Source organism: Hermetia illucens, chromosome 5 (assembly GCF_905115235.1).
Source record: "Hermetia illucens chromosome 5, iHerIll2.2.curated.20191125, whole genome shotgun sequence".
In the NCBI taxonomy this organism is placed as follows: Eukaryota; Metazoa; Arthropoda; class Insecta; order Diptera; family Stratiomyidae; genus Hermetia; species Hermetia illucens.
Window position 1 is genome coordinate 106222070 of NC_051853.1, and position 22770 is coordinate 106244839.

Genomic DNA, 22770 nt, shown 5'->3' on the forward strand with positions numbered 1-22770 from the left:
ATACAAACTGCCTTCGCCCAGATCGAGCAGGCGGCGCGAGATCTTGGGCTGCATATAAATGAAGGCAAGACAAAATATATGGTGGCAACGTCAGCACCAAAAACCAACCAACCAACAACATCAAACTGCACTGATCAAACGGGAAGAATAAAGATAGGAGAATAGAACTTTGAGACCGTTGATAATTTCTCCTACACAGCTATGATGAGGAAATCCACGCACGGTTGTTGTTAGTCAGCAGAGCCTGTTTCAACTCACAAAAACTGTTCCGCTCGAAACATCTCACCATAGGGTCAAAGCTCTTACTGTACAAGACTAGTCCTCATGTATTCCTCGGAGGCTTGGGTTCTTAGCAAGAAGAATTGCGAACCCTTGGCCGCGTTCGAGAGAAGAATCCTCTGAAGAATTTTTGGCCCCCTACATGAGGATGGACGATTCCGTAGCCTACATAACGACGAAATCTATGAGCGATACCATGACCGTCAGGTTGTGGATAAAATCCGGCAATATCGAAATACTGCAAATTGGTTTGATGCTGTAGGACTGCAATAGATAAGACCTGGAGACTTTCACCGCAATAGATTCATTGGATGTATTCATCCATGATAAAACCCACTTTGATGCATCGTTTGGTGCCTGAGATTGAACTTTGCTAACAGCAGGAAGTTGCTAACGCGGCTCGGTTGCATAAGTATTACTAGAGCAATGAGTACTAAGCCAACTGCGGCACTCGAAGTTATCCTAAAGCTATCCCCCATCCATTTGGAGGTGAAACGGAAAGCAGCCAACGACGCATAGACTCGATACCATTGGAGCATGGAAAGGCGGTCATGAGTCCATCTGAAAATTCCTAAACAAACATACACTGTCATAATCACCAAAGGAGAAGAATGATCGATAAATGGCCATCTTTTCAGATTTCAGAAAAATTAAAGAAATCTGAAGAATCGGAAAAATGTCGACCATATTCCTGGCGGAGATATATGCCATTTCATTGGCAGGAAAAAAATGATCTCGATCAACTTGTCCACAAATGGAATGATCGCCTCATGCAACAGGATCTCAGATTGAATCTAAATAAAATTGATTTTTTTACGACCGATCCCCACGAAACAGGCACAATCACTGTCTATGACAGTGACCTGCCTAGAACTGAGCGATTTAAATATCTCTGGTCAATGCTATCAGCAAATGGAGAACTGCGTTATGAAATTGCTTCACGCATTAGTGCAGCCTGGATGAAGTGGCGTTCTACAACCGGTGTTTTTTGTGATCGATGTAATGTCGTTTTCCATGGTCCTGAGTGTTGGACGACTATAAAAGACAACGGACGGCGCCGTGCGATTTTGGAGATGAATATGTTGCGTTAGAATACTGACACGTTTTAATCACATCCGAAATGAGGATATCCGCGATCGATATGAGGCCAGTTGGTCTGTAGTTGTCATCAGGTGCTGCTGAAACTTGGCCAAATGGACGAAACATTCCTAATGCCAGGGCACTCAAATATCGCTGGTAATGAGGAGGCTTACAGACTGACTCGCCAAGGGTCTGGATCCGCAATGATGGGGCCAGAACCAACTTTTGGCATCCGGCCATCCATTGGCAACTCTACTCTGAAGGGTGAAATTACAACGATTCACGCAACTGAGTGGAAAAATTTGAACTCTTGCCGGTAGGCGAAAATCCTTGTGAAAGAACCTGGGGCCTCTAGAGCAGCATTTTTATTGTCCCTGAAGTGGGACATGAAAACCCTAATAGGGCTTTTAACGGCCGAAGACACCTTGATAAGGTTTTCTCCAATAAAGAATCTGTACACTCTCTGCCTCTGGAGAATTTTCTCACATTCGCTTAAGCCTGCGAATGCCGTAGGCGGGAATCCATTGGATAGATGATTTACGGGGATAGTACAATGGGCCTAATAAAGGCCTGAGTGCTCGGAACTGCGGCTCCTCCCAATATACTAAACTAAACATTTACATAAAAGTGCTATAAGTAATTGAAAAATAACCTTGTCGAGTTTCAAATGTCCCTCACCCCTGCTTACTTTTCATTCAACTTCCACCCAACCAGTTCTTTTTTATCAAATGGGAAGCTCAATAGGATAGCAGATCCGCATCTCTAGTCCAGGAGAGCCAGTAGATAATATATGACCCAGCATGTAGATAGTGTCCTGGGAATAAATTCACCTAATACATCCTGACACCGATCCGAGGGAAAATTTCAAGCATTAAATTAAGCCACAATTTCAAGGTTATATAAACGCTATAAACGTATTATGGAGCTGCTATCTTTAACCATATCTGACATTAGCAATATTACTATGCAAAGTCATGATTTATTTCTTACAGATATTTATATCGGATAAAGCAAGCTATTTACATGTATTAAACCCAGCTATCCAATAGTCTTTTTGTAAAATCTGACTATGATGAAAATTATATTCAACATCATCATCAACTGCCAACGATTGGTATCCTATCTAAACCTGCCTGGTGGTTCTTTCAACATTGGACCAAAATATAACCAAAACAAAACATCGGGATTTCGTGTGAACCTTTTCGAGGGAAACACGAGCTCAAATGGCAAATAAAACAAAAATAAATAACTACAAAATAAAAATAAACTGCGAACTCGAATGCACCGATCGAGAGGAAAGATCTACGGCGTATCACATCCTCAATCAATGCTTCTGATGCCTTCAATCTTCGTGAGGTGTGACCTTTCTGATTCTACCCTGCCTTGGCACTCTCAGATCATAATATTGGAGGATGTCTCTTTAGTTACCGTGGTTTCGCGGGTTAGAGAGGAGGAGGGGAAGGAGTCCTCAAATCAAAGATTTTTAATCGAATTCATGTTACTATAACTTAAAAATCTAAATTGTTAAGTATACAAAAAAAAAACCAGAAAAATTTAACAGAATCTCAAATTAAAAAACTAAAAGTACAAAAAAAAAAAAATAAAATAATTTAAAATAGGGAACTTAAGTGATTATCAAAATAGTTGTAATGATGAAAGTGAAGACCCCTTCCTTTTAGAGCTATAAAAGTAATTATCCTATGAAAACCACGATTTGTTCCTATCATAAATATATATGGACTTTCGGTTTCGAAAAAATGTCCAACGAATACATAAAATATCTTGTCAACTTGTTAATTTTCTGGTGATCAGATTTAATGAATGACAAGTTATTAAGAAAAATATGAAATCAATCATTAAAATTGAATATAAACAATAACAATTGCTTAGCTGACAATCGCACAAACTGTCGGAAATGTCACTTCAAGGGGGTCATCCCGTGTGTCGGATCCGCGAAATCGAATTTTTTTTTTGGCATCAATTGTATCTAGATATAATAATAATAATAATCGTTGGCGCAACAATCCATATTGGATCAAGGCCTTGAAGTGTGTTAGAGCACTTCATTCAAGACCGTAACGGTACACCACAGTACACTGTGGGAGGCAATGTGGTCAGCATTGCGCTCGCCCGAGATTATTACCCTGATTTGACTCAGGTACTCATTCACAGCTGAGTCGACTGGTGTCCGACATCCAATCACGATAACAAATTCCTCTGCCCCCAGCGAGATTTGAACCGCGACCTTCCGCTACGACAGCCCAGCGCTCTAACCACTTGAGCCATCCGGACACCCATCTAGATATAGTGTAGAATATATAGGCAAAGTGATTTTTGATATTCGGAGTCGTTCGGAAATTATAGTGTTAAACACGTGATAAGTCACATGCCAGATTTAAGTCGATCGATAATAAAGCTCGTATTTATCGGTCCGAATGACTTCGCTAAAAGGACAAGAATTGAAGCCAAGGCTGTACATGTGTTCCTTGAAGAAACCTAAAGTTTATGGACTAGGTATATCAGGTTAATGGTCAGTTAAGGTTTTATGGCTAAAAATCGCATTCTACTTTTTAACTGCGTTTTTCTCGAAACTGCATGTTGAAAATCGGCTGCCACCATAGCCCTAAATCTATCCAACGAAATTCTTTGAAATTTTCACGACTTATTCAGAACATATTTCTACGGTTCGCAAACTAGAATAATTGTGATTCATTCAGTGCTTTTTTTATTCATTGAAGAAGCCGTAAAAAAACACCAAAATTCACAAAAAAAATAGAACAAGGAGCTAAAAATTTAGTTTTTAATATTTTTTAATAATCCTAGTTTGCGGACTGTAGTTAAGTCTGTACGTTAAAATGCCGTTTGCTTTTTTTCTTTAAGATGAACGCAGCGCTTTCTAGCGTGGCAGCAGAAAAACACCTTTTTTTTAGATGGGTGTATAAATTGCTCTGTATTTCAATAACGAATTATGTGATCGGGCTGGAAAAATTACTATACACGCTCAAGATATCAATAAATCAACGGTGAAGAGTTCATATTTGTATCTTTCTCCAGTTCTTCACAAAAAAATTCTAAAAACAGCAAAAAAAATGGCCAACACACGGGATGACTTCCTTAATCTTTGATTATCTGGTACATTGATGAATCGTCCATCCTCATGTAGGGGGCCAAAAATTCGTCGGAAGATTCTTCTCTCGAACGCGGCCAAGAGTTCGCAATTTTTATTGCTAAGAACCCAAGTCTAAGAGGAATACATGAGGACTGGCAAGATCATTGTTTTGTACAGTAAGAGCTTTGACCCTATTGATTTTTGACATTGCCACCATGTAGTTCGTCTTGCCATCATTAATGTGCAGCGCAAGATCTCGCGCCGCCTGCTCTATCTGCTAGTAATAGTACGGTTTTCATTAAAGTTGGGCATATCATGACTCATATTATATTGTAGTCTATATCTTTTAGCCAATAGATAGTGTGAACTAAATTTGTTTGTTTAAATAAGTAGAAAATTTATAATCTGGGCGGAATTATATTACATATAATTCCGCCCAGATTATAAATTTTCTATATTCTTATATTTTCTATATTACATATAATTCCGCCCAGATTATAAATTTTCTACTTTTTTCCATTAGAAACTGCTAAAGCGCTGAGTTGTGACAGCCGCCATTTTCTATTTTTTTAGAAGTGAAATTGTTAGCTTCAAAATGTCGTAAATGAGCATTCCAAATTTCCTATCGATAGCTTTTGTCATTTTCAAGGTTTTGTGTAAAACAAAACAAGTAAATAATAGTCGTTAATAATATTTAGAAATTTACCGGAAACCCCCCTTAAGTTCATCCAAGGAGCACTAAATTTGGCTTCATCGTATGCGGAAATAATTGTGCAGTTTGAAGGAAATCCAACCATTATTAACAAAGTTTTAGAGGGCCAAATTTCGCATTTCAGGTCAATTTATTGCACCCTAAGGCGTGTATGACATCATTGTCATATAAAATGAAATTATATGCACGGCAGGGTCCATGGGGCGTTCTAGTTTTCCTTTTTTGGCTTAGTTATTTGCATATCAGTGTCAACTACTTGACCGAGCCATGTGTATGTGTAATAAAGCTTCCGGATAGTAGTCAATATGATCGACGTTTGTGTATCTGGTTACCAGCTGTTTTCAATTTACGTACATGCTTTTGTGCACGGAGTAAAGTGGAAATGTGTGAAGATGCGTTAGATCGACACAGTGTTTATGTCATTGATATATATGTACATACGTGTATCTTGGAGTTTGGCAAAATATGACGTAATGTTTTGTATTCTTGGCTATGTACGAATGGAATTTCTCACATAACATAAACACAAAATCTTTATACCCCAAGCGCCCAGCTTCCGGTATTCCGATTTGTTTTGTGATAGGTTAGAAAAGAAGGTCTTTCTTTTTGTTATCGGTGACACTCAATGCACGATGACATCTTCCCTCAAATACTTTAACTACGGTAAAGACATCTGTTTGCTGTCTCACCTCTCATGGACCATTGTCAAATGACTTTGGGGAGAGAAGCAAGCAGAGACTCCAAACCTTTGTGCGACGTATCATCGGAGTACGCTGGCCTGATACTCTTTCAAAGACCTTGGTTAGCGTACAGGCCTGTCAGCCGTGGACGATGTGATGGAAGGCATAAGTGGCAATGGGTACTGGGATAGGTTGGTTGGACATTCAGGAGGTGTGACAATTTCATTGCTGGTTACGCCATACTGTGGAACCCAGTCTCCTAAGATGACCGACGAGTTGGCCCCAAAGACACTTGGCCCAAACAGTAGCGGAGGGGGGTGGAAGTCTCGGGAAATCCTGCAGGAATTGAAGCACACTTCAACGAACCGTCGACGATGGTGCGTAGGTGTGTACCCCACCAACGGGTTAATAGTAACCATAATCATTTTATATTGTAGCTTTCCCCAATTTACCTAGAACTAATGGCTTCGGACTACTAATCGAGACGTTTCATTTAATACCCCAAGCATGTCTCTGGTTGAAAACATTCCAATCCACTTATGCATATGTATTCCTTCCTAAAGTCAATGGAAAACGATTTTTTCGACTTAATGCGTGGGTGTTCACAGTTCCAATCTTCCCACCGTATTTTATGTCAGCCGGTATAACATACATGTGACAGACAGGCAATGAACCGATTTATATGAATTAACCAATGTTAATTATGTAAATTTGGACTAGAAAATAATGTAAAAGGAGAATTAACTGAAGAAAGAAGAAATACTTGCTCAAGAAAGCGTACGTAAAACCAATTGCTATACGTGTAGGAAACGATTTCGATAGAGATAGAAAAACTTGAAGTGAATTTCCCTTGAATATTTACTGTTTCGAAGGAAAGTGCTATCTAAACATCGTGTTTGCCGAGCAGAAATTTGCATATGCTTCTACAGACGATGTCTCTGAAATTTGTCTCCTACACAAAGGAAACCAAATCGTCTCAACTTGATTCATTTCAAATACGTATTTGAAAATAGATCAATGCATGCAAAGAGGTGAAAGTATAAACCATAATGTCTTGCATCTCCTAACAAAATAAAATATATATCCCGCTACACAGAATTACAGACAATCAGTGTATTCATTTCTAAGATTTTGTGTAAAACAAAACTTTATTAAATCGAGTCAATGTCTTTGTCACACCAAATTTACTTGAAAACGGGTAAACATATTGTCACGGAATTCAGTGAGAATATGAAGTCTGTGGAATCCTTAAAATTAAGCGTGTATTGGATTTAAAGGAAACTCTCCACACACATTTTTTCTGAGAATACGTCATGTGCAGTACCCAAGGAAAGGGCTTAATTACTACTTTAAAAGATTGACTTGAAATTAGGGATCAAAATGTACACAACAAAATGCAACAGATCTCGTTCTCACAATCTATTCGATCGAAAATTAAAAAAAAAATCATGATGCACCTAGTATAAAAAATCTAGGCCTTCTCTACGAATTCCAAAGCTCCTTTACGCGAAACTTTCAGACTTCTGTAATCGAAATCCTTACCACTCCCCGGAACCATACTATTGGATTGCATAGCATAGGAACAGGGACGCTTTTTACAACTCTTATACAAACATTTAGTTCATAATTATATATAATAATAATAATCGTTGGCACAACAATCCATATTGGATCAGGGCCTTGAAGTGTGTTAGAGCACTTCATTCAAGACCGTAACGGTACACTACAGAGCACTGTAGGAGGCAATGTGGTCAGCATTACGCTCGCCCGAGATTATTAACCCCGATTTGACTCAGGTACTCATTCACAGCTGAGTCGACTGGTATCCGACGTCAAATCACGATACAAATCCCACTGCCGCCAGCGAGATTTGAACCGCGACCTTCCGTACGACAGCCTTATGCTCTAACCACTCAGCTATCCGGACATTCATAATTATGTTCATAATTATGTAATATTTAATGACATTTGAGACGTATTTATAGCCGATACTTATTATTATACTGGTTTTAAGGGCGGACCTCAGGCCGTTTTCTACCTGCTGAACATTTCAGAAGAATACACTAATACATTTTCGTCTAAATTACCGCAAGGTGCCGTTCACTGTCTTTTATAGTCGGCGCAGAGCGGTCGACACTGCGGTAAATTTTAGATTTCAGACGTTCGTTCATACATCATTCGGGTTGCACTAATGCATGAAGAAATTTCATAACGCAGTTCTCTACTGGCCATTAGCACTGATCCGGGATATTTAAATTGGTCAATTTTGGGCAGGCCGCTGTCACTGACAGTGATAGTGTCTATTTCATGGGGATCGGTCGATAAAAATTCTGTTTTATTCGAATTCAATCTGGACCATGTTGCATGAGAAAATCATTCCACTTTTGGACAAGTTGCTCGGGATTAATTTTGCCATGAGACGCTGCGAAAACGTCTTCTATATAAACCGCTGGATGTTGGATGCCCCGTGTGACATTGCTCATAACAAGAATAAAGAGGTGTGATAATAGGGCGCTTACTTAATGAACACCAACAGAGACAGTAATAAACTCGAATACAGGTGATTGGCTATCTTCTGACAGGGCACTAACATTTGACTTACGATTTCGTCCAGGGTAGAGGCAAATCATAAGACCCCGCCTCACCTCTGCCATGGGATCAGCGTGACCGAAGTGGTTATAAGATGGTATTTGCTACCTTATATTAATTCAAAAACACGACATGTGTATGAATTATAGTGAACACAAAACTGCCCTGGACAAAACCGCAAGTCATATATTTTGCAACTTGGGTGCTTGCACAAGGATGAGGGTTCTGTGGACTACAACTGAGAAAGCATGTTGCTTTCCAACTGATCCGGTCCGCCGTTAAGTGGATGGCGGACTTAGGAGTCCTCTAATTCTTAAACAAAATTTTAGGGCACTAACATTTCAAATTTCTAAAACGAAAAATATCACTTACCTTGTTATATCTTCTGTACTAACAGCTCGTGGTGTTCCAGGAGGCACTGCAGCGAGAACATTTGAAGATGCGTAGCGCGATGCCGGTTCTCAAATTAAAAAAGTAATATTTAATATTAGGAAAAAAAAAGAAATATAAAAATTCTTACGAGGTAATGGAGAATGTGATCTCGAAGTAGCTGGGCCGGGAGATGCAGATCTTCCGAAATCTACAACGTTTTGTCCTATGTTATTTACAGCTCCGGTTGAATGGGAATTCACTTGAGCTAGAGACGAATTAACTATATGTCGTGGTTTACCAATAACTAATGTGACTTTATCAGTGATGGATTTAAGCGCAGCTACAGCTTGTTCGTGTGTGACATTTTCAAGGTTCTTATCATTCTGTAAATGAAAAATTATATAATTTCAATATATCATATATATGTTAGTAGTTTTAGAACTCCATTAATTATAAAGTTTTGAGGCGCAAAACAAAGACTTTAAACAGAAACCCTTTATTATGTTAGAGTTGAACCGACAACGATATTCAGTATTTCAAACGTAGACCATCGTTAAAGGTTGTCTTTATATTTCCTAATTCTTTGTTTACAAATTGCGAGCGGGCATTTTTTCAATTCATAACTTAAAGATGGTTAATTTTTCCAAATTATGTGCCCCCTAAAAGAGAGTTGCTTCAACCACTTATTTTGAAATGTAGAAGAAGAGAGTTTTATTAGAGGACCTAACGGTATAGCAATTAAAATATAAAGCAAAGGTATTTGAGGGTGATAATAGGGCGGGCGTTTGTATGCTCACATCTGATCGACAGAAGAGGTGTCTGGATTCTACTCTTACTACATAATCGGATGATTATGGAACAATGCGCGGAGCTTGGATCCCTCTCCACCCACTCCTCATTAATTTTTAGGCTTTCGACAGCGCCACGGAGTGTTTCTAAAGTGCTATATCCAGGAGGAATATTCCTGAGGTATAAGTAGCTCAGAACGATATACGCCTCAATGGGCATAACTTTGAAGCTGTCAAATAATTTCTAGGTCTGACGGATGTGGCTGTGGATAGGTTGTAAATTGAGACGATTCCATCGGTTCAAAACATTGGACACGGACTGCGAGATATATATACCGCTCAAAATTCTATCAAATCTCACTCCACGTAACTAGTAGAAAAAGCAATTCTCAACTTTGATATATTAACATTGAATTGACATTTTGTTGTCTCCCAACTAGTTTACTGTTTACAAAAGTACCTATAAGGATATCTGCAATGATATCAACTTCCTTAAGATAACATTCCACTCTTTATGTTGAATTTCTTATCAAATAAAATGATAAGCAATATTATCATACTTTGAATAAGTAGTTGGGGTTATTACTTGTATCAAAGTATCTTAGAATTTTTGGGAAACAGGAAGATCATACACCTTTCAATATCTGTAATGATGTTCTAAAATACATTTCTAATTATATATGCTTACCGAGTTGTTTCGAACAGCTATTAGTTTATCCCCAATCTCAAGACGCCCATCGACATGGGCGGCACCACCCTCCATTATTTTCGTAACATAGATTCCATTGTCGCCAGGAATGTGTTGGTTTCCGATTCCGCCAGCAATCGAGAATCCTAACCCTTTTGATCCTTTCACTAAATCAATTTCTATTACGGGTCCTGCTGGAGGTTGTTTCCGTTTTATATGAAGTTTAACAGTGTTGCCTGCTTTTTTCAGGGCATCAACGGCACTTGCGTGTGTTACATCTACTACTGATACATTATTAACAGATACAATAATATCATTTATCATGAGATGTCCATCGGTTGCTGCAGCTCCACCAGGAATAAGTTTCGTAATGTAAATCGACGTATCAGTACCTATATGTGGATTATCTGTACCACCCGCAATAGAAAACCCTAGTCCTGAGTTTCCCCGTTCCAGTGTTATGTCGAAATAATGCCAGCGGTCATCCCCGTTTACCTAAAATGGTACAAAGTTAACAAATGATCAGACCAACTCTTTATATATATATACGGACGTAAGATATACAAATTATGAAATTTTTCAACATAAAATAAAACAAACAAGCAATATAAAATACGGCGCTATTTTTCTTGCGGCAAACAAATCACAAATTATTTACAATAAAGTTTAGCAAAAAACAAATCAAAAATTCCACTTCGGATAATGGTTATCATATAGCTTTCCAAAAGCTCCTGCAACAAAACTAAGTTTATCATTCGAATCCTTATGGTGACATTATCTGACCTCCACTTTCTGAATATGAGGGTTAGATGTATACAACCTGGTAGGATTTGTTTTGGAAAACACTATTTTCAATAATTTCCTAAACATGTTAATTTGTAGGAGGGTTGTTTCCTTCCTTCCTTATGACAAACGTGTATCGATATTATTAATATATTCTCAAACGAATCGTCTCCAATTTTTCAATATTATCGGTGAATGAATTGCTCAAAGACGGACTCCACGATCTATTTTGTTTTACAATGTGTATGATGCGGGTCATTCAAACACTAGTGCCCTACACCCTGTTTTATGTGGATGATATTTTTCTAGTATCTCACAACAAAGTTGATCTCGAGCACTTTGTCCCAAAGTGGGATGGTCGCTCATGCAGTGCGATCTGCACCTAAATCTGAATAAAATAGAGTGTTTGACGATAAATTGGCGAGAAGTAATTTAAGTGTCTTGAATAGGGGTTTTCAGCCAAAGTTGAACTATATCGTGAAATCGCTAAACCCATCAACGCAATCTGGATGAAGTGGCGACCCACATCACATAACGTTTGAAATCCACAATTTACCGCCATTCGACTTGTTGCACCTATCCTGCAGAAATTGCCAGAGAGGAGTTTTTGATCGTATGGTCATGTAATCCGCGCTAATAATCAACTCACTAGGACAGGGCTGAGTATCCAATCGAAGGGAGCTGACCGTGTTATTGAACGGCACATCTGATTTATACAATATCTATCTGGCTGGATTTCTAGACACTTTGCCGTAAATGGCTTAATGAAACGCATAAATAATGCGCCGAAACTGCTAGTAATAGAAATCTTATTAGATAATCGGACCAAAAAAGTTACTTATTTGTAGATTTTTCTGATTTTGAAAATGCGGACAACATTAAATCAAATAATTGATATACAGTTTATAGGAATAGTGGAAGAATATGAAATCGCAGTCCGAAAACGTAGCTATATTGTATCTATAGCACCGAAATGACGGCTGGATTAACCGTTGGGATAGATGCGTTGCAATCGATTGGGATTTCTTTAAAAGGGACAACATCGATTTTGATGAATAATCTTGTTTTTAATTTTTTTTTATAAATTCCAGAAGATCAAGATAACACTCGAACAAATATTCGTATACTTTCCGAGTGTATTATTGCTATCCAGTAATGAAAGAAATTTCTTTTATGATACTAGACTTAGTCTGTGTTGCGGTTTCAAATGGACCTGGAGTGATGTGGGATTTTATTGGTCATGTAATACTTATATTAAATTCAAATGCAAACAACAATATAACAATTGTTAGTGGATTGTTTCTCTCAGAAATTTCATCGAAACTTAGAAAACTCGGTAAGTTTAAACCTCAAAGAACAATATTTGAAATGTACAAAATAAATATAAGGCAAACAAATATTAGACATCACAACATATTTAAGCAAGTACGGGACAAAAACAAGCAGACACAGTGAGGATTGATGCCACAATTAATTTCTCATCTTACCTTCATGTCATTGGAAGCAGCTGGTGTGTGTGCCTGGAAGCAGAAGTCGGAGAAAATAAATTGTTAATGAACCAAGTCTCGAAATGCAACAATAATCCATTAAAATTATATTGGATCGGCGTTTCGTATATAACTTCATAGATATCTCCAAATTTTCAATAGCTTCATCCTAAAACCTAGTTGAAGAATTGTGAAGAAAAATCTCCAGCGGGCTACTTGAAATGTCTGTTATCCCATCAGAAAGGTGCTCTCTAAGCGGAATGTCTGGAGAGTCGAAGGTACGAATAGATGTGGGAATAGAGTACGCAAAAGAAGACAAGCAACCATCAAGTGATGATCTTGCCTAAGGCCGTTGTAAGCGCTTTTTTAGTTTTAGGTTGTCAGGCCATTGAAACTACATTGATCATCTTTTTCTTCAGCCTCTGTCCCGTTCACAAGCGGGGTCGGCGCGTCATGATCGGTTTCGCCATTTGGCTCTATCGCATGCCTGATCTGGATGCAATATCGAAGCTTTTAAATCCCCATCCAGGGTATCAAGCCACCATTGTTTCGGCCTGCCTTTTGGTCATTAACCATAAAATTGCGTGATCATACCATCGAAGGCGCCTCTCTCGCAACTTTTCCATGATCGCACCCCATAACGATCGCGGATATCCTCATTTCGGATGTGACCAACGTAAAATCTTCGTCTCCATTACCGCAAGACGCCGTTCGTTGTCTTTTATAGTCGGCCAACACTCAGAACCATAGAGAGCGAGAGGACGGACGACATTGCGGTAAATTTCAGATTTGAGACGTTCGTTGATACGTCGATCACAAATAACACCAGTTGTGGAACACCACTTCATCCAGGTTGCGTTAATGAGTGAAGTAATTTCATAACGCAGTTCTCTATTGGCTGGTAGCGTTGACCCGAGGTATTTAAATCGCTCAGTTCTAGGCAGATCACTGCCGCTGACAGTGATTGTGCCTGTTTCATGGGGATCGGTCGTCAAAAATTCAGTTTTGTTTAGATTCAATCTGAGACCGTGTTGCATGAGGCGGTCATTTCATTTTTGGACAAGTTGCTCGAGATCATTTTTACTATCAGATGCTAGGAAAACAACATCTGCATAAAGCAGTGTGTAGGGCGCTGGACGTTGGATATCCCGTGTGACGGTATCCATAACAAGAACAAAGAGGAGTGGTGAGAGGACGCTTCCTTGATGAACTCCAACAGAAACACGAAGCGGTTTTGATACACCCGCCATACTTCGTAGTTTACTTTTCGGATCATGGTAGAGCAATTGAACACAGCGCACGAGTTCTTCTGGCACTGTGTTGTCGTAGAGCATACCAGATGAGTTCGTGTGGCATACGGTCAAACCCTTTCTCTAGATCCAGAAATATAATATAAAGAAGGCGATGCTTCTCTCGATGTTTCTCCGCGCAGTGTGTAGTGCGTCAGTAGTTCCACAGTTCTTGACAAATGCAGCTTGATTTACGGTTATTTAAACGATCTCGCGAATACGGTTGTCAAAAATCTTCATGGTATGGGTACTTTCCCCCCGAATCGGACATTCTGCTGGACTACCTTTCTTTTTCTATATTGGAACAGTGGTACTTTCTTGCCAGTCAGATGGTATTCTTCCTTCCCGAATAACCCGATTAAAGAACTCACTGAGCCGCAGTGTTGGGTCCCAGCTCTTCGCTTTCCAGAGCTCAGATGCGATGTCGTAAGATCCTGTGACTTTACCGGTTTCATTCGTTTTATTGCCTCCTCGACTTCAGTTGCACTGACAGTTATATTCCTTGGGGGTTTAACGTGAGCACCTGTCTGGGCGACTTAATCCCACGGTCTTCTTAAGACACGGATTGATTTGTGACCACAATCAGAGCCCCACTGAGACAAGCAACAGCGGTACCAGTCTATACCAAGTGCATGGCTTAGTATCATACTGGTGGATGCAAGACCTACCTAAATCTCTACCGAACTAAGAAGTACGGCGCCCGTGTTGAAACGCAACACCACGTCGAGGCCCGAAGGTCTCTTCTCGCTTGAACGTAACCACAACCCCCATGAAGCTCCCACTAGGGGACCAACCGCAAACAACCGAGCTGTACTCACATACAACAGGAATTCTCCCGAAGTATGTGAGTCCAGGGGCTATCCCGGTTCCCATGGTACCAGTATACTTCTGGTAAGGTTTCGTGACCAATTTGCCACTTCAGATGAGTCCCCGTACAGACTCGGGTCTGATCACCCTAATTAGGCTTTTGGAGCATTCGCCTACTGCATCACGGCCGGCAAATGAAAGTGAGTACAGCGTCTCTCTCGCCACCCCGAGTGTCCAGTTTATCGTAAAGATTTTTGAAATGGTTCGCTCGGGTGACAGCGATCGCTTTCTTTGCTTCCTGGTTGGAATTCTTATAAATTTGCCAATTAGTACGCGTTTTATCGTCGAGAAATTTGTGGTAGAGGCGTTTCTTTTCACGGACCTTCATTTCAACATCATCATTCCAAAGCCAAGTATCTCGGTTTGGTAACCCCGAGGGCTGCAGAGGCCGCTTTGTGGATCGTGTCTTCCATTTGGTTCCACGATTCTTCAATATTCGTAATGGTCAGCAATCGTATGAGTGAGATCGTTTCTTTTTTCTTCTCACCAAATCGCCACCATTTAATGCGCCGCGGGCCAGTGCGTTTCTCCCGCTGTTTTATCGGTGGCTTAATTCGCAGGACGGCAATCAACGGTCGATGTTGAGGTGCGATGGTCTCATAGGGAACGACTTTGCAATCAGTGACTTTGGTAAAATGTTGGCGTCTTATGAGAATATAGTCGATTTGTGTTTTACTGCTCCCACTATAAAATGTAGGAAGATGATACAATCGTTTGATGAACCATGTATTCATAAGTACAAGGTTATGGGTGGTGTCCGCAAAATCGATTATACGCTCGTCACCCTCATTGCGCGCTCCGAACACCTTTCCCCCATGGCACCTGTTACCGTCTGTTTTTTCACCCACATGACCATTAAGGTCGCCGGTAATGATAATATAGTCGTCAACAGGAACGTGACAAGTTTTTTCATCGAGAAGTTACCAGAAGGCGTCTTTCTCGGCATCAGGTCGACCTGTCTGTGGTACGTACGTAGTGAAGAAGTGAATAGTGCGATCAGCTGATATAATGGTGAGCTTCATCAGCCGATCATCAAATCTTTCGACTTCTGTAATGGCATCACGGAAACTCTTTGAGATGGTAATGCCAACACCATATTGAGTGTGTAGGTTACCAAAATAGATAAGTTTATAGCCATTTTTACCGCGTTCGCATTCGATTTCGTAGATTTTGACACCAGACTATCGGGTTTCTTGCAAAGCGGAGATATCAATGCCCCTTTTCCGAAGGGCTCTTGCGAATTCCTCGCTCTCTCCAGTTAGGGTACCAACATTTAGCGTGCAGACACGTATTTGTTTTGTTCGTTTTCTTCGGATTAACCTGCTTACGTCCTGATGCCGTCCAGGCATCAAGAACCCTTGCCCATTTCTCGACAGGACCGGGGCCCCTCCTGCCGCGTTAACTGAGGTGGACGCCCTAGCATTTCTCCGAGGCCTGTGACTCAATCCGATCATCATGTTTGTAACGACATTGTATGCATTTTCTTGGTCGGCCTGTCGCGGAACCTGTCACCAAGAGAGATCAGGTAGGATTTAGCATAGTGGAATAACTCCAACGATACTCTATTTATCTCCCTGATCTCAGCATTTTATTTTTTTTTTGTTTTACAGTCCCCAGTATTATTACACTTTCCCGATCCCATTTCCAGATAATGTGTTATTGGAGCTTAGGTTTTCATTCAGATCACCGATCATGATCGCGATGCTACCTTTACGAATCTTCTCCTCTGTATCGGAAGCCTCCGTTTGTCGTACTGTATTATTGAAATGTTTCTCGTTCTGGACCGCAAGCAGCAAAACTCTGGAAAAGAAAGTCTTGGGGCCCAACACTTTGCCCCAGTAAATTCTTAAATACCATGAAGTTTTTTAAACGCATTTTTGACCACCGTAATCGCGACAGTTTAAATTATTGTAAACCAAGCTGCAATACATGCTGTGCCGTTACTCATGGAGAAACACTGTGTTTTATCCTGTGTAAAAACTCATCTAAACAACATTTGGTTCCAGAGCACCTTTTACGCTGGGTTAAATAGATCTATTACGATCCGAAAAGTAAAGTTCAGTCGCTCTTTGCAGGTGGTGTTCATAAAAACTGCAGCGTAGTTGTAGATTCACCGCGGAAATTTGGTTACTGTGACATTTAATGCTACAAAAGATAATAGTGGAGTGGAGATGGATGACATACACACCGGATCCTTTTCACAGGAGCTGGAAAATCACTACTGAGGGCAAGGTTACCCCATGACAGTCGGGATTCGTTGCGGGTCTCGTAACGGAATGCCGATAGTCCCCCATACAGAAACAGCATTTCTATCACTGTGAGAATGCATCAATGAACTCTGTGAATTTTTCAAAGAGAGGCTGAATATCCACCAAAATATCAGGCCTCCGATATGGAGAACTAAGTTGTCCTATATTAGTACATAGGCGAAAAAAGTTCATGCATCATGTAGCAAACTCACCTAAGGAACCCAGATGACAGCTCCTAAACATAAATTAATTGGGAACGCAGGCAAAGAGAGCATGAACAGTACCAGTGAACCATTTAGTGCTTTGCAAGTGACCAAGCAGTAGACAAAGGTGGGCAGCAAAAAACGACCAAAGGACAAAAGCAAGATCCACCCGGAATTAATCATTATTTTCAAGAAAGGAGATATGTCTTGCGGCGATATTCTTAGAAAGTGAAAGCAGAATACGATATTGACCTATTTGGGTGGTATTGTGAGTCATATCAAGCGAACACAAAAAGGGTATCTGATATTGAAGCTAAATACATAAATCCAGCGAAAAGTCAGCAGGTAGGTTTCACGGTCAGGTGTAAAAGGGTCTAGATTAGCAAACAGAAATACGTATACGTATGATATATTGAATATCGCTTGTTTAATATACAAATATATCTATCTAAATTAGACCACTACGTCATTCGTAAGAGCTCACTTTGGTGTGGTATTGACGAATTGATATTCTATGATCACGTCATACACGTTTGAGAATGCACGAATTTCACACAAAATGTAAAAGTTTCACCTTCTATAACTTTGTTAATAATGGTTCGATTTCCTTCAAAGTTATGTTATTCTCTTTATGTAAGTACCAAATTTTGTAGTTCTATCACGAACTTAAGGGGGCTTCTCGCTAAATTTCTAAAATATTGTAATATACTATTATTAACTTTATTTATGCAGATATCGGAACAGGATGTATTTTGAGGCCTAGAATTCATTTAGATAAACCACCGTGATTTTTTCTATATTTTTCGGTTGGATAGGTTCTGAGAACGAGACCTGCTACACCTTTTGCGGGCCATATTTTGAGCCCTCATTCCCCCACGTTTCACCTGATATCAAATATGATACTAGTTTCGAAATTTAACTACTACTACTGCCTTTCATTTGATACCCCACATGGCTACATTTTGTGAAAAAAAACTTTGCACTCTTCATTCACATTTATGGCGCCACTTGCTGCTCACTAATTTTCGTGACAATCGGTCCAACCGTTTCCGAATAAATCGAGTGTGATGACAGACACACATCGAATCGAATCTAATAAGGTTTTGTTGCACACAAAACCTTAACGAGGGTTGTTATGATATTTCTTGATAAATTTTACGTTTCGACAGATACAAATCAATTTCCGGACAATATCAAGAAAGTATAAAAGCAAAGTAATAATCCCAAACTCTAATTTCGCTGAATTATTTTCGCGATACTTCCATAAAGTGATGACGTATGTGTGTAAAATTGAGAAAAATTAAGCAATGAGTTTTCGGTAATATATGTATAGAAAGAATCGCAGAAAGCGAAATCAAATAAACTCCGCAGTCGTTGAGGGTCTCTATGTGTTTGGTCAAAAATTTGTGGATAATGGAACGACTAGTTATTATGGCGCAAAATCCTCGAATTATTTGTGCACAAATCCTTTCGTTTTGATGAATTGCTAACGTCCAAATAATAGTCCTTGCTTATTATCAGCTCTTCTTTTAAAAATCTATGACAAATAGTACCGATGAAATCGATAAAAGTGAGCGTCGTCCTTTTTGACTCAAAAAAAGTCGCATTCAGATGATTTTCCAAACAGACGAAATAATCTTCCAGTACATTCGTCTTCTGAGGAAAGCAAAAAGAATTTGCCATTAGCATGAGAGAGCCACCACCGAAATTGTGAAAATCATTTCAATTCAATTTTTTTTAAGAACTTAGCTCAGCAAACAACGAAGTCATCTAAACAAAAAATAAGCAAACTAAGCATGGAGCATGGAACAATAGCTAACAATTATGACATACTAGCCGCAGTTCACAGGAAATATGTTAATGGGGATAAATACAAATCTGTGCGCCTATATCGGTGTCTAGGAGGCTTCTCAGGAAAGTTCTGCTCAAACAATTCACGATTCTTCGGAACAGGTAAGGATTAAACGAGTTAATCAATCTCCCTTATCAGCAGCCTCGTGTTTTAGTATAAACTGTACATCCACAACCAAGTTTTGCGCAGTCTTATTAGAACACTCACTCATTCAGAACATGATAACGCTTGAACCTTGTACTTCTTCTCATACAAGTTAAACTGAGAATTTTCAAAATTTCAACATCAAATATAAGTAACTGTGGATACTAGTGTCTGACTCAAATTAAGGGCACTTTTCACACTCAGAGCGCAATTAGTGGAACATTTTATGTGTTAAAATTGTGATATCTATTGATTTAGGGTTCATTTACTTTAAAGATAAAAAATGAAATTAAAATAGAAGATGTATCCGATTGTTGTTGATGTTGAAATTGCCCTATTTTGAAACTTGATCCAACTTCTCCTGCGTATTTGACCAAACCGTAAACTCGATGAAGAAATTGTATTATAATTGCAATTTTGTTTAGAAGACATGTAGTTATGGCTCGAAGTAAAACTAATGGGATCGGTTGAAAAGTAGAATTTTGGCAGCTTTAATTAATTGCACCTAGCTCGGGATGTTTAGGCATTTAGAATTCAATAAATTTGCACAAAAGTGACAACTTTGAGCTATCATATCTCTGTTAGTAATAGCGCAATTCCCACCAAAGTTGGTAGTATCGTGCTCTATACTATAGCCTTTATTAATGCAACTTGTTGATGCAAGCGGAAACTTAAACTTTTATCTATAGGTATGGAGAGTATTTTGCGGTTTAGGTACGATATGCATGGACCGCCATATTTATTCTGATATTTGGGGTGGGTAGTTTCTGAGAACGGGTCGTTGAAGTAAATGAACATTTTTGGATCCCCGCATTTGTCCTCTTTTTCGAATCAATGTGGGAAAATAATACCGGTTTCGAAAAGTACAAGACTTTTTTCGTATGGGATATCCCATACGACTATACTCCATGAAAAAAATTTACATTGGAATCTTTTAAAGGCAGATCAAGAGTATAAAACGACAAAAAAATCAACCAATGAAATTATAAATACCCAAGAATTTCAAAAAGTATACGGAAAATAATGTGTCATAAATATAATTCATATGAAAAATCTACTATACTTCTTGTGACTTGACTTGTATGAAATTTCTTAACTAAAAAATTATTGCGAATTTTGACTTGAAATTTATAGGAATGTTTCTTGAAACTATATTCTGTCGAATTAGTAAATAAATAAAATTGCAGAATAAAAATGCTGACTGTGAAAAGTCCCCTTAAAATTGTTGGCAAAAAATCCACTCACTTCCAAAGGTACATTGGTATTTTTAGAGTGTGTAATACTAGAAGATAAATCATAAAAACCAACACCAGGTATAGTTGGTGCCTCGAAAGGCAAATATTCTGTACCGACAATAAAGCCCTATAATAGATAAGAAAATAGATACACATGTATACGTATATTGACATTAGTTGTGTTTATTCCAATCTAGCTCTATTTATCTTATCTATTCATTTCATATTGGTAGCTCGTACTGTAGATACTTAGCTTCCTCAATTTTACATTTCCACCTAGTTAAACAGATTTTGGCCTATTACTTAATCTCAGACAATGTTGCCCTCATGTTGCAAATCGGAGATATTTCTTAGTTTACAAATTCATTATATATATCCTTTAATATCATTTCCATATTAAATCAATCTATGTATAAGATAATGCAATAGGCATAGCTGATAAAGGACGCAATTATAATAACAAAAAATAATCCTCGGAGTATAGTTAAAATCGCTTCATTCTTTTCGGGCGGTGAATAAGACATTAACGAATCAAACAGCCAAATCGCCTGCAACTGCGGTTTAAATTATAAATGCCAGTTTTTTCTATCAACCTATCCTATCCTAAATTTTTCCTTATTACGGTAAGTATATTATTGTTTTGACAGTGCTGTCAGATTGTACACTGTTGTATATTTGATGTTTTATTGTAAAGGGCAAATCATGCTTTGTATCATAAATTGTGTTGGCAGGTGACCACGGAATTAGGCGTGATTTAAAAGAAAATCGCGTAGGACGTCTGGCCTTGGTAAATGAACCTGCATTTTGGACGTGAAAGGAATGGTTGAAAGTCCTTTCGAAAGAAGAAAATCTGTTCAATATCTTTTCGCCATTAGAATAGTACTATAATCTATGCGAATTGACTACAACTGCTAAGCATAGTAATGGAAATGAATGGCTGGGGGTCATACCTTCTTTCAATGTTTTACTGGGTTGGGTAAATCCTTACTTTTATTAAATTTATTCGAACAGATATCGGAATGTAATATATTTTGGTCGGCAAAGTTCCGAGAACGAGATCTGTTACACTTTTTGCGCTACAGTAATACAGTAAAATGTTACTATGTATTACATTTACTTGGATAGATACTGAACACTACCTATTTTATGTGAAGATGCCAATTTTTAAGTTTACATATAATATAAAAACAAAATCTTATTTAAATCCGTTTACTGCCTAAATGTCACACGTGATTTTCTCTAAAATGGTTGCACCTATTGAGGTGAAATTCAGTGGACATATATAGACTAAGAAATCTAAGGCACACGCTGAAAAGCACAATTTTGTGGTGAATTTAAGAAATCGCCTTAAAGGTGCAAAACTTCTTTTTTCCCATTATAGTCGTGTGGAGTATCAAATGAAAGGTCTCGATTAGTACTTTACAGAACATTTGATATCCATTGCAACGTAGGCGTAGGTAGAAGTAGAAACTTGAAGTGGGACAGATCTCATTCTAAGAAACTACTCAATCGAAAAATTTAAAACAAAATGTGATGTAAATATAAAATGTAGGCCTCTAAATACTACGTCATACCGATATTTGTTCAAATAAAATTAATAATAGTATATTACTGGATTTTAAAATTATTCCGTAAAACCCACGTTCAATCCAGGAACACAGTTTCTCAGAAACGTAAAATGATAACTTCACTAAGTAGATTTTTTTTTATGGTTGGGAAAAAGCTCACCAAGCAAAAACTATGAAATTTGAAAAGAATTTATCTCAGAAAAAATCCCCTGTTTTTAAAGGTTTGTGTCTGTTGGTCACACGTACTTTTCTCCAAAACGACTAAACCGACCCGAACAAAATTTGGTGGACAGATGGGAACTATGAAATCCCACGCATACTGTGAGTGACATAAATTTAGGTGGAGTTTAAACGGGGGCTCCACATATATGCAAAGGGGGGATGTAAAATTTATTTTTCACCGGATGTAGGCATGTGAAGTATCAAATGAAAGGACTTAGTACTTTTTGACGTGAATTGTAAAGTGCACGAGTAAGGAACCAAAATGTACACGCTTAAAGTTAGACAGGACTCTTTTCCAGAAACTACCCAACCCAAAAATTTGAAAAAAATCAGGGTGGTGCACTTAAATGAAATCTAGGCCTCAAATATGCCCCATCCCGATATCTGCCAAAATAAACTTACTAATAATATATTATCAACTTTTAGAAATTGACTGAAAATCCCCCTTAAGTTCATCCTAGGAGTACTAAATTTTGCACCAGCATAGAAGACAGTATTGTGCATATGCATGCCAGCATGACATGTATGAAAATGCGGCTATTAGTGTCAAAGTTATAGCAGTTCAAATTTATCA

At 38.6% G+C, this 22770-nt stretch overlaps 1 protein-coding gene across 4 annotated transcripts in view; it reads right to left on the reverse strand.

Moving 5' to 3' along the window:
• Positions 1–22770, reverse strand: part of LOC119656758 (disks large 1 tumor suppressor protein) — a 139324-nt gene that overhangs the window by 32461 nt on the left and 84093 nt on the right. For all 4 annotated transcript variants that reach the window (XM_038063329.1, XM_038063325.1, XM_038063328.1 and 1 more), the window contains exons 5-8: positions 12568–12600; positions 10298–10792; positions 8970–9204; positions 8822–8909 (exon numbers count right to left, since the gene is read on the reverse strand). In XM_038063329.1, coding sequence (XP_037919257.1) covers positions 8822–8909; positions 8970–9204; positions 10298–10792; positions 12568–12600 — 851 coding nt within the window. The remainder of the gene's footprint in view (positions 1–8821; positions 8910–8969; positions 9205–10297; positions 10793–12567; positions 12601–22770) is intronic.